General features: G+C 46.6%; 2 protein-coding genes across 2 annotated transcripts in view; one reads left to right on the forward strand and one right to left on the reverse strand.

Annotated features, from left to right (window-relative positions):
* Positions 1-5,063, forward strand: part of CalpC (calpain C) — a 62,978-nt gene extending 57,915 nt beyond the window's left edge. Inside the window, exons 16-18 of the mRNA XM_084592567.1 lie at positions 597-713; positions 1,609-1,667; positions 3,178-5,063. Coding sequence (XP_084448693.1) covers positions 597-713; positions 1,609-1,667; positions 3,178-3,204 — 203 coding nt within the window. The 3' untranslated portion in view covers positions 3,205-5,063. The remainder of the gene's footprint in view (positions 1-596; positions 714-1,608; positions 1,668-3,177) is intronic.
* Positions 5,064-10,959: 5,896 nt separating this feature from the next.
* LOC146198096 (chitinase-like protein 4) lies at positions 10,960-12,282 on the reverse strand. Its single transcript, XM_084591852.1, has one exon. It carries the CDS (start codon positions 12,280-12,282, stop codon positions 10,960-10,962), a length of 1,323 nt encoding a protein of 440 aa, XP_084447978.1.
* Between the last annotated feature and the right edge of the window lie 731 nt (positions 12,283-13,013).

Raw genomic sequence — 13,013 nt, forward strand, 5'->3', positions numbered from 1 at the left:
CTGGTCTTTCGTGGTAAGTTGCAGGCATCTATGTAGGTGTGGATTCACGCACTTGCAATGCAAAGAGGAGAAGACGAACCACGGCGCGCACGTTGTAGAGCCTTCGCAGCATCATTCAATAAATATATCAGAGCATCGACAGCCGAATCACGTAACTTAAACAAAGTCGATATTTATTGTGTTGAATATTTTTAACGCCGAGTAATTTGCAAAGTGATGCTTTTTCTTCGGACTGTGCTGAAGGCCTGTCAGTATATGTGCAGTTCTTGATATTGCATTTGTTTTTAACTTACGTCACAGAAAAAAATAACGCTGGTATTTGACGACAACAAGCTATTCACTTCCCTTGACTGTATTGTTGCATTTGTGTACAGCAGAAATGCTGCATGCCTTTACCGTGCCCTGTTTTATGTGCACATTGTTCCAGCAGTGTCTGATAACTAAGCAAGTGTAGGCAGTTCCGTATGTGCTTGCCACCCGTACGCTAGTTGGCGTTTACGGGCAGTCACTGGTTTTAATGCCTCTTGGTCTGTCTTTGAATACTTTCTTTGAAAGACAGTGCTTAAGAGGTCTAACAAGATATGCTTTTCGTGCAGGTTTTCAGCTCAACACAGATATTTTGGCGATGCTGATGCTGAGGTACATGAGGAAAGACGGTACGCTGCGATTCGGGGACTTCGTCTCGTGCATCCTCCACCTCTCTGTGGCTTTTGGTAAGTAAAGAGGACACATCGACGCCTGTTGAATATAATTAAGCCCGGCCCTGCGCCCCCAGGCGGCGGTCAAACCCGTGATGCAGCGGAGAGTGCTAAGAATTACTGTATGCGGACAGGCCGCCATTTGAAAACTAACCTGGCAATGTTTAACGCAAGAATCTTAGCAAGTAGTGAGGCAAGCCTATATGTTGTTCGTGGAGCCATTGGGCACAAAATGGGACGCCATAGGGCTTAATGAGAGTAAGAGCACAAATCAAGCATATGTGCAGTGTACGTATTATGCTGTCCTGATTCACCTGGGAGGCAAGTTCTAGGTGTAAATTCTAGGTGTAGGGTTAGAATCAGTATAGTGATGCAGCCATTGACGAATTTATAACATTAACTGGAGTGGCTGTTATCATAATTAAGCCCATCAGGAAATGCGAGTTGAAGAAGGGATGGGCTAAGCAACTACATGAAGGGCGTCTTTTTATGTCATTTGGAGAACATAGTATATAAAATTTTGCAATGCAAAGCGGGGCAGCAAGTCGTCGGCCATTTTTTGCGCACACCTATTGTGTCATCAGACTAATATCTTCCTTCTCTATGCAGTTTCAAGAGTATTGTGCGCATTCTACGATCCATGATCCTTTGAGTGTTTTTTTTAGCAATCCGTGTCATTTCGATGTTACTATTTGCATGCATCAATTATGACACTTTGCAAGACCTTTTGCACATCGGTGAAAACATTTAACCACTTTTATTTAGTGCCGGAAACCTGACAAACTGTCTGTTCTAAAATATGAATACACTAATTAGACGGCAAAATATTTATTTCGACAGAAACAAATTGTCCTGTCACAGGGTTATTAGCACAAGTATACTTATTTCTATACTGTCAACTCTCTCGCAGCAACGTTCGAGAAGAAGGATCCTCTTCAAAACGGCTTTATCAAGATGACACTGGCCGAGGTAAGTGTGTGCAGACCTGTGTGATAGACCTGATATACAGACCTGATACCTGAGAAGCATGGAACAGTAACTTCCGATTCCTCCGTCTTGCTAGCAGAAATATACCTTAAAAAAAAAAAAAAAGATTACAACTGAGAAGCTTCCTGAACTTTGAAGTTCTAAGAAAAATTGATCTCAAGAGTAGTCCATTTAATGGTCTCACAGGGACGCTATTGCATTTGAATGAGAAAGTATGCGATGCCATAAACATCATAAAATAAACAGGATCCAGATGTTATTTTAAGTCACACACACTGTCAAGGTAAAAGTACCTAAAAAGGGCCATATGTAGCCGAGGCGTATGGAGGCTTCTGGCTTCAACATTTTCATTTGAAGCGCGTGCAGTATGCAGCGGGATACATATGAGACCGTCCAACCTAATATGCGGCGGCGTTGTTGTGCTCTGTTTGAAAGGATAACTCACGCGGGATAACGCGAAGTGCACTGACGATCAGCTGTTGCCAAAACGCCCACAACGCCTACCTGCTCCGAAATAGAGAGGGAGATATAATATATGTAAGAAAAAAAAAAAGGGCATCCCACCGCAACGGCGCTCTCAGCACGAAACACACACGAAAACAAGGCACTCTCGTAATAGCAAACTGAACCAATATGGGCACTAATAGAAAGAACAGAACATGACTTTAGGGTGAAAAGACCTAAAGTAATGAAAATAACAAAAAAAAAAAAACCACATGCGGCATAGTTGTACTGTCTTCAGAAGAAACGGTGCGCTAATGAAAAACAAGACCAAAAAAATTAACAGTAATGGCATTCTCAACAGTGTAGAGCACGTAATGTGATAAATGCAAGAGCGCGTACTTGGTATAAGGCACACGTCCATGAGAAAAAGGGTGTTTTCTAGGCTCTAGCACGACGCACGACAAGTAAGGCTGTTGGTACTTTGAATAAAACAGTCTGTTGCATCCCAAAATGCGACACCGTTCGAAATGAGTTAAGCAGGCGCATAAAAAGATCCCTCTGCAGGAGGAGGTAGTCCTGGTGGTATTTGCTTGCGGGCTAGTTCACACTTTGCAAGTGATGGAGTTTAGCTTGGTATAAGATGACACCTGAACGCGAGAAGCTGCAGGACAGCCATTGACCCCCTTCCGTCCGCTCATCTTTCGTTGTGGGCAAAAAGTCAGTCCAAGAACAAAACAATTCTATGTTGTGTGATTACCCTTATCGCGAAAGCGTTAAAGGTCCTGTTCCTCAGAAAAGCCAGCATCGACATCGGCACTGTGAGCGAAAGATGACGTGTATGGCGCTGGCAGGTGGCAGGATCAGCCTGCTAGGACCCTAGCATTCACGTTACCCCTATAGGCCACTAAGGCACGTTCATACGGCGTGGTTAAAGTGGGGCTTTAACGAAAAAGAGAAGAAGAACACTGGGTCACCCGCAGCTAATGCTTTCACTCAATATTTGGTTCAGCAGCGTTGAACCCTTGTAATTTTATTTTTCTTTTCTCAGTGGCTCAAGACGTCTTTGCAGTGCTGATCAAGAAAGGCTATCTACTTCTTCAAAAGACGCCGCTCAAGTTCGAAGTGAGCAAAGAGCCCAAGGAGTCAGCAACGAGGTCAATATTGCATCTGGATTGAATCCTCAATGTCCGGCTCCAGCACATAAAATACGACGTACCGCATCTGAGGCTGAGTGCGCAATATACCGGTGCGGTTACATGACGCTACATCGAAGACGGACTTACCAATCGCGCTCTCCAATGTTATGTTTTTTTTTTCTAATCTGAGAAACCTTTTAATATAGGTTGCTAATTTTTGTCCCATGCTGGCCTGGATTATCGAACGTGACAAGTTTCAAACATCCAGTTCCTCGATCTAATGGTTCCAGCCAGCTTAGGTGGCTCCAAGTTTTTCAGAAGGATTTTTACGCATGAGGATGCAAGCTTTCTTAATAGACTTCCAAATGCTGCAAAATATTTTAGTATGCACTGCTTAAGATTTCTGAGTGTCATTTGAGCGTTCATGGTTGCTGGATGCTTTGTTCTGTAAACATTATCTGACTTTCTTTTTGGACTCTGTACATAACTGTTCAACTCGATACTGCTGCAATTTTGTTAATAACGGTTAGTGTTTGAACCAAGAGTGAACTGTCTAACAAATCAACGTCTTTTGTTTTGCAGAATTTGTTTCTAATAGATTCAAGCCGTTAGACATGCTTCATTTGCGCAACATATTATACAAAGAAAAATATGTTTTGTTGATTATTTCTTTTTTTGCGTTGGTAGAGACGGTGACCACTAAGAAAGGTGAAAGAAAATTGATATTACCGCACTGAAATGGAATCTTTATTTTGTGAGGATGAGTCCGGTCCACAACTCTCGTGACTCCTTAACTTCCGTTTTAAATAAGAAGGGGCTAGAATTATTTTGTGTTGTTTTTGGCAATTATTTGTTGTCTGGATAGCGCTACCTGGAAGCTGCGAACTTTAACACTTGAAACATACAGCTTGCACAAATCGAGGAATGACATTATTGTCCCTTGTCACGCCCTGGTTCCTGCATCTTAGTCATTTAAACTCCAGGCAACTTTGAAGTCACACAGCGTACAATCACCTCAGACGCACCGAAAAAAAAAAAAAAAGCTTAATCAAGAGGACCTGTGCCGATGCATTATCTTAAATTACGTTTTTAAATGAGAAATGAATAGCAGAGCGGTTTTTTCTAAGGACTTTTGCACAAATGTTTCACAGGGTGTTTGCACTTTTATTTCTTGTCCTGTGTAATGTGTAAGATTAAAAAATGGCTGCTTCGTTCACTGAATGTTACTGCGATAAATAAAGGGCGTTTGTGCCACAATTCGCGGCAGGCCGGAACACACTTGAGTCAACATTGTCTTCAGTGCTGAAGGGTGGCTACAGCTTTTAACTGCGGTTCAGTCGCTGCCGAGGAAGCATTTTCTCAGTGCAGGACTTCTTATGATTTTGGTAGATAGATATATGTGCATGTTAAATTGCGCTCTGAATCTTCCGCAGAATGTTTTTGAAGGACGTTTCAGTTAAGGTGCTGCTGTCATACTTTGTCGAATTGGCGCCTCTAATGGACATAAGTTGGAAATGTGTACAGGATGTCATGTAGGATTGGAAGTTGACAGTGCCTCCTCTGCACTTATCATGTGCCCTTACGTCTGCGAACTATCTGGCAGCATGTGCGCAGTATGTGCGCAGTGTTTCCACGTATTGTAAGGCAACTCCGCAAGGACGGCCTGCGCACAACTGTTTTCATGTACAAAATAGGTGGAACGAATCGTTATATTGTGTAAAATGTAGAGTACGTTTCCTCGTCTTGAAGTGTACATGAAAACTGCAGGTGAAAAGAAACTACCTTCATCTATGTACAATAAACCACAGTCATTACTAATCATGTTTTGTTGTGACCTTTCTTTTTCAAATGCGCCTTACTTTAGCGCTGTGTAGCACCAACACGATTCAAGGGCGCATGAACGTCATGCTATATATAGTAAAAAATAAAATTCATGCCGAGTCGCTGTACGCATTATTTAGCTAAGCGAGGTTGGTGACCTGTAGAGTCGGAACAAAACAATCGTCATAAAAGAAGTGCATTGCGGAATGTTTGCGACTGGAATGCATAAGGACTAATCCGAAATACAGACATCACTCTCCCGGCTTGGCTTTTCGTATTACTTTGTCCTATATCTGCGTGCACTAGTGTCACACCGTGAGGCTCGAATGGTAGTGTGTGTTCTTTTGTTTATTTAATTAACGAAAAGATTTCTGACAAAAGTTTTGCACATTCTATATTTCATTTCAATTTTTGCTTCATCATCGAAGGCACTGTGGTAGACGCGAACAAAAATATTCGACAGACACATGTATATGAACGCGAAAACATTATAGTCCCGCGGAGGAAATGTTTTGGACTGGTGTTTTCGGCATGCAGCAAAGTTCTTTCGGCTAGCATTTTATTCTGAGTGCGTGCGACGCGCACTCGGCCGCGCATTCCTTCGCATAGATCTTCGGACTGCTATCACGTGAGCGCTGAGCCGTGCGGCTGATGACCTGATGTGGACGCCTGTTTCCTCCCACGCTCCAACCATTCACGGAGCAAGGGGTGAAGCGTCAGAGCTTGCCAGTAACTTTCAGTTCTGCTTGAAGTTAAGTAGGCCGCTCCCAATCGCGTTGGCCAATGACCCCAACAACCCCTAACTTTGACCTAGGACCTCGATCTTGGCTTTCATTGCACTGACCAATTACCCCAACGACCTTACATTTGACATTTGACACTGAGCATATATGAAGCTGCGAGCTCGCTCTGTATCAACTTAGAAGAATTATACCTCCATAATGTTTTGCAGGGAAAAGGGCAAGTTTGTGTTCATCGTCTCCATTAACATAAGGCGAAATCGCAAACTACCGCCTACTTAGTCGCATGAAATACGCAGCTCCCACATAGACTTCACTCGTCAGGAACCCACTATGACGAAACATGCAAGCCTATGCACTACCAAACCTAGCTCGACACAATAAGATTTGGCCCGCACAATACCCCACAAATACATGTCCAGCCTAAGGAGAGACTTCCGACATCCTCCCCAAGGTTTGAAACCACCCCGAACAACACAGTTACAGGAACTTAGTCATGACCAGTAGGAGGCGAAGCCGGCTCGTACAGAGCTCCTTCATCAGCTCCACCTAATCGGTCAGGCTTGGATGGCAATATTTTAAAATAGTTTCCCGGATTTGGGTGAACAACCCCACACAATTACTTTATATAACTAAAGTTTTTCTCTCCCTCTCATCATCTGTGACACATTTCCAGGCTGTATGCTGTCATCGCTGCATTAAATTCGTGACCCAAAGATGCAAGCGAACCAGACCGTGTCTTCTTTCTAGAGGCAGGTCAGCGCGAAAAGAACATGCGTGTTTACGTGGGCTTAGAAGATGCCAACACTGCGCCCAATAAATCATCCTGTAGTTTGTCACGTGTTTTCGCAATCAAATACCTGTCGTAAAGACAGATGCAGCGGCTTCGCTTTACAAAAGCCGAGGAAGCAAAGCAGTTGTTGAAAAAGAAACACATCCTGAATGACAATTTCCTTCCTAAAGTACCATCTTCCGGCCACAATACTTCACGAAGCACCCAATGCAAGTGGCGTTAAACTTGCCTGTCTGACACTGTGTCACTTTCTGCTGGAAAAGGCAGCGGCGCGATAAACAGTGAAGAGGTGAATATAATACACAGCTACCATTACCTAATACACAGCAATAAACATATTAGGCCCGCGAGCGTTATGCACGTCCGACGCATGCATGCAAAACCTCGAAAGCTATAATCACAAAAGAGGGTCTGTATGGTTGCCTTTCCGCCCGTTTTTCTCGTTTTCCTTCAATCGGATACCAAGCCAGCACACCCTCACCGATCCCTCCTGCACCCTTAGCAACCACCCCACAGTCACCCTCGCCCACATCCTTTTCCAATGCCCGTCGGATTCTCCCCGCCGGTGTCTGGAGCACCTCCTCACATGGGAGGACTGGGAGACCCAGCTACATTATGAGGACCCGGTCCTGCAGAAGTTCGCCATCGACGTCATGAACCGCGGGACATGAACGTTTGAGTGTAGTGGAACATGCTTGCTCCAAACTCCACGGTTCTAATTAAGTTTCTACTACTGCTATACTTAAATCGGGGCTACTATATATATATATATATATATATATATATATATATATATATATATTGGCAAACGCTACGTGGAAGTAGCCCCGATTTAAGTATAGCAGTGGACACGTTTCTTCGGCAGAAATCCTGCCGTAAACCTGGAAGCGAACTGCTGCCACATGCGTTTCTGCTGGCGATGCACAGTAGCGGAGCGATGGCATAGCCAGTCGATCTGACGGCGAATACAAGAGGCGAAATGCAAAAGGCATCCGTGTACTGTGCGATTTGAGTGCACGTTAGAAATCCCTATGTAGTCAAAATTATTCCGCAGCCCCCTACTACTGACACATCTTTCTCTCTCTTGTCTTTAACCCGCACCCAGAGACAGCGTCCAACGAGGAGTGAGGCAGACACTGGGCCTTTTCTTTCCTGAAAAACCAATCCAATTCACATATTTAATAGACTACAGCTACCTCGTATCTACAACCTTAGATATGCGGATGATACCACTTTAATGGCAGAAAGTGAAGCGGAACTCAAGAGACTTCTGATGCGCGTACAAGAAGAGAGTGAGAAGTTTGGGCTTAAACTGAACATTAAAAAGACAAAGATCATGGCGTCTTGCCTTATCAAGTCCTGGAGCATCAAGGGACAAGAAGTGGAAGCTGTGACAGATTTTCTCTTCTTGGGCTCCAAGATTACCTCGGAAGGAGACTGCAGCCATGAAATTAGGAGACGCCTGCTTCTGGGAAAGAGAGCAATGGTTAGCCTTGGCCGCCTAGTAAAGAGCAGAGACATTAGTCTGCCAACCAAGATCCGTATAACTCGTGCTATGGTCTTTCCAGTTGTGATGTATGGATGCGAGAGTTGGACTGTGAAAAAGGCTGACCGCCGAAGAATTGACGCGTTTGAATTGTGGTGCTGGTGAAGACTCCTGAGAGTTCCTTGGACTGCCAGAAGATCAAATCAGTCAATATTGTCGACCATAAACCCTGACTGCTCATTGGAGGGTCAAATTCTAAAGTTAAAGCTCAGCTACTTTTGTCATCTGATGAGAAGAGAGGAGTCGCTGGAGAAAGATTTGATGTTGGGAAAGGTTGAGGGTCGCCGGAGAAGGGGTAGGCAGCGAACGCGATGGTTAGATGGCATCCTCGAGGCACTGCAGATGAAATTATGTGATGTTAGGAAGATAGTGAGAGACCGGAAAGCGTGGCGTGACATGGTCAATAGGGTCACGCAGAGTCGGACACGACTGAACGACTAAACTGAACTGAACTGAACCCCGTAATAGTCCCGATGACGTCAAGTCGAGTTTTAGGGGCCACTAAATGTAGAACACCTGGTCCTGGCACTAATGAAACCGGTAAGACTTCCGCCTTAAGAAACATCGAAAAGCAACTAAATTATGCAACGCGGCAAAACACTAGTCTACCGTTTTTTGCCAAAATGTCCAAAAACGTGTCGAAATCGTCGTTTCTGGTTGCCGGTGTGATCGATTAGGGCATTGAGGAGGAGGAGGAGGAAACAACTTTATTTAACGCATTGCATTAAGCGTTAAGAATGTCTTGGGCCAGGGTCACCAAGGCCAACTGATCTTGCAGCTGGTCAGAGGCTAACCAAGCCCGCCACGTTGGAGGAGGAGGGTGTGGAAAGTGAGGAGATTGGAGGGCGACAGGGCATGAAAAGATGCAATGCTCCAAGTTTGCATAGTGTTCTGGGCAATTTGGGCATGCAGGGGAATGTATGATTCTGTATAGAAAAGATCGGGCAGGAGTAAGCAGTGTATTTAGTTGTATGCGTCTAAGAATGCGGATTTGCGTGGTAGTGAGAGATTTATCAGGAAGAGGAAGTGTACGGAGTGTTTCTCTAATGTTGTCGTAGTGAACGTTGATTTCTTTTTTGTAGTGAAGAGTAGTGTCCCACGTTGGTGGATAAGGCCAGGGAATTCCAGGCGCCCGGTCTTGAAGTTCGCGGGCGAGGCGATGCACTACCTCATTGCCTGGGATTCCAGCGTGACCTGGAATCCACCTCAGTGTCACAGTGTGGGGACGTAGTTTGGTAAGAGCTCTGTGTAAATCATCGTGTAGTTCTTCAGGAATGCGACCCGTGTGAATGGCGCGTATAGCTTGTATTGAATCAGTGTATATGGTATATCCTGAAGGGTTAGGGGGTGCTTGTGCGAGGTCTTGAATACTGGTAACTATTGGTAGGGTCTCGAGAGTCGCTGTAGGAGGAGGATCTATATAAGGACCGAGGGTATGCGTCACTACATCGCTACAGCTCTGAATTGAGTAAGCAGCCGCTCCGACGTTAGTTCGTGATGCATCTGTGTAGATGATCGTGGAATCTGTCGGGTGAACATGGTTGGAAACGCGAGCGGAACGTCTGCCTGTGTTAGTGTCGGGTGCAACGTTTTTTGGAATGGGAATTATTCTGAGGTTATCCGGAAGCGAGGAAGGAAGGGTAATTATAGGGAGGTCTATAGGTTTGAGTGCAACCTGCTGTAATATCCAATGTCCTTGTTTGGTGCTAGAAAGACGTGCCATTTGCCGGTAGCGATGTTGTATGAGGTCTCCCAGGGGCAAGAACAGCCCCGTAGAGTATAGGCGCTCCGTGGACGTATGTACAGGGACGTTAAGGGCGGCCTTGTACAATATGTGAAGCGCAACCTCAATCTGATGTCTTTGGCGACAAGTTAGTGTAAGGTAAGGAATCGTATATAAAATTTTGCTAAGTGCTAATGCATGGACAAGCTGCCTGACTTGACCCTCTCGTAGCCCGGCGTGCTTATTGACTATGCGGCGAACTAGATGCGTAAGCTGATTGCAAACTTTAACGGTTGTAGATACATTGGCCTGATTGGTTGACTCATGGATATGAAGTCCGAGGATCCGGCAGGATGATACACGAGGGATGGGGTGACCTGCCATTGTGAGATTGATCAGCTGGTTGGCGTTGATAGCGAGTTTTTGAAATCAGCAGCAATTCGGATTTTTCAGGTGCGGGAGATAGCCCTACTTTATCAAGGTAACTAACGACTGCATCGATACCTTGCTGTAGGGTCTCCTCTACTGCTCCAGGAGACCCAGAAGTGCACCAAAGAGTAAGGTCGTCTGCATAGAATGTGTGTTTTAGGTTTGGGATAGACGCTAAAGTACGAGATAGGGGAGCAAAATGGAGCCCTAGCTCACCTTGAAAGCGGGGCACCTTGATCCCTTGATTTAAAAGCAGAATTCACAACGGAGGACATCAATACATCGTCCGATACTACTGCATCGGTGGGACGCATTAATAGCTGTGACGTATCGGCATTGTAAGCTGCCTCTAGAAGTCAGAGAAGCAACTATGGCGCGGGAAGATTCAGCTGAAAAAACAAGCGTTCAATTCAAGATGAGCTTCATGCTCCCAGATACTGTGGCGATAATCAGATGTTTTATAGGTGTTCATATCAGTGCAATTGAGAATCGCGGAGTACCTGTCGCTGCAGTGCTATAGGAAAGCAAGCCGGACAAAGAGCGCGACACCTTTACTTCTCCCTCTGGTATCATCAGGAAGAGATCTCGTTAAGAACGCAAGCTACGCTTGCATCGGCGTTATCACGGTGCAAGAATATACTCTTACACCGTGGCGTTAGTTGCGTTCAATCTAGGCATGATGGACGCCTCGTTGTCGTAGGTCGGCAGTCCTCCAACCTCAGTGAAGATGGCCCTCACCAATGGATTCGTGAGCCCGCAGCGTCCCGAGTAGTCGTCATTTCCCACGTCCCATATGATGACTCCTCCCAGGAGCATATGGCCCACGAGCGAAGTTGTCTTGCGCACACTGACCTCATCTTCGTACCCTATCCAAAGGTTGTTTCGCCGGGCTTGGGGCTTCTCGCTCTTGCGGTCCAAGGACAAGGCCCAGTCCGCTTGTTGCATCAGGTGGCATGCTTCTCCGTAGGACACCGCGTGAACTACCCGCGCATCCTTCCAGGTGGGAACCTCGTTCTTCTCGGGAAGACTTGATACGGTGCACAAGTAGCCTGACAGAGAGACGACGACCAGCAGTCTGCTACGGGGCACGCCGCTAGAGATGGCGCGCTCGATGACATCCTCGACGCTTTTGCCGCGTTTGAGGCCACGCTGACGATATAAAGGCACGAGGATGCGGTCGGAAGAATTCTTTACGCGGCGCATACCATGTGTCACGACGCCTACGTAGTCCAGGAATTTGCTTAGTCGGCCAAGCGTGGCGCCTGAGTTAAATATACCGTCGTCCGACGTCGCAGTCACGACAAAGAGGAGACCGTGCTTGTGCATGACTTTTTTGAGGTGCGACAGGAAGGCCATCGTACGCCATCTGTAGTCGCTCCCGGCGAAGAACTTGCGGCTGAGCACGAGACCATGGACGCGGATCTGCAGTAGCCATCGGATCATTTCTGCCAGGAATGTTTTGAGCACCGTCGAGTTAGGCGCCTCGTGAAAGCCCAGTCGGCCTCCGTCGTAATCGTCGCCTGCGCCGACCAGGTACCTCAAGTACGGGAAGCTTTTGCTCACCTCATCGCACAACGCAATCAAGCGCGACTGCACCAGGCTGAAGGTGCTATATGACTTTTTACTTCCGCTGCTGATGAAACCGTGGAGGGGAAGCACCAGGTGCGAGCAGTAATTACCTGGAAGGTGGGTAACCTTATAGGGAACGTCACGATCGTTCAACCTGCCTACGTTCACGTGGCACAGGATGGGCACGGGTCTACGCATCTGGGAGAGGAAGTTAACTGGAAGGACGGCTGCAGTACTGCTGTCCTTGCGGAAGTTGAAGACGGCTGCCAAGATGAATGCGCCAACGAGCAGCATTGTGAAGCTGCAGCACGCGGTGCCAAAATACGCGATGCATGTCTTTGTAAAGGGGTCCCGACGCGAGCACTGGCATCGTTTTTGCAGCTTTGAAAGTAGCATCTCGTCGTCTCAGACGCACTGCGGCATCTTCAACCCCACTCAAGAATTCTTCCTCTTCTTCTAGCCTCAGAGGACATCTGTCAGTATCTGTCACACTTGCTATGTGGACACCTGAACCGCGCCGTAAGGCAAGGGATGAAGGTGGGAGAGAAGTGGAAAGGGAGAAAGGGGAGCCGTAGTGGAGGGCTACGGAGTAATTTCGACCCCCTGAGGATCTTTAACATGCGCTGACATCTCACAGCACACGGACGCCACTTCGTTTAGCTTCCATCGAAACGCAGCCGCCGTAGTCGGGTTCGAAACCGGGAACTCCGGACAGTAGTCGGGTGTCTTACCAGTACCACTGCCCCACCCCTGCGGGGCGAACGCACAGGACGCAAGTGACTAAATTTGTGCCAGACACGCTCTGCGAGCCTGGCCGCTCTGTGTAATAATAATGATAATTGGTTCACAGGAAGGGAAAGGCGCAGTATCTGTCACACATGCTCCGTGGACACCTGAACCGCGCCGTAAGGGAAGGGAGGAAGGTGGGAATGAAAGTGGAAAGCGAGAAAGAGGAGCCGTAGTGGAGGGCTGCGGAGTAATTTCGACCACCTGGGGATCTTTAACGTGCGCTGACATCGCACAGCACACGGACGCCACTTTGTTTCGATGGAGGCGAAACGAAGTGAATGGAGAAGGCCGCTCTCTTTTGTTCTGAAATGAGGGCGACTCTGTGTACATTTTGTCTA

Source organism: Amblyomma maculatum, chromosome 2 (genome assembly GCF_055883805.1).
Source record: "Amblyomma maculatum isolate TAMU_Amacu chromosome 2, ASM5588380v1, whole genome shotgun sequence".
Classification (NCBI taxonomy): Eukaryota; Metazoa; Arthropoda; class Arachnida; order Ixodida; family Ixodidae; genus Amblyomma; species Amblyomma maculatum.

Bases quoted from the DNA above. Each gene is read 5' to 3' on its own strand.
- LOC146198096 (XM_084591852.1), bottom strand. From the start codon at position 12,282: ATGCTACTTTCAAAGCTGCAAAAACGATGCCAGTGCTCGCGTCGGGAC.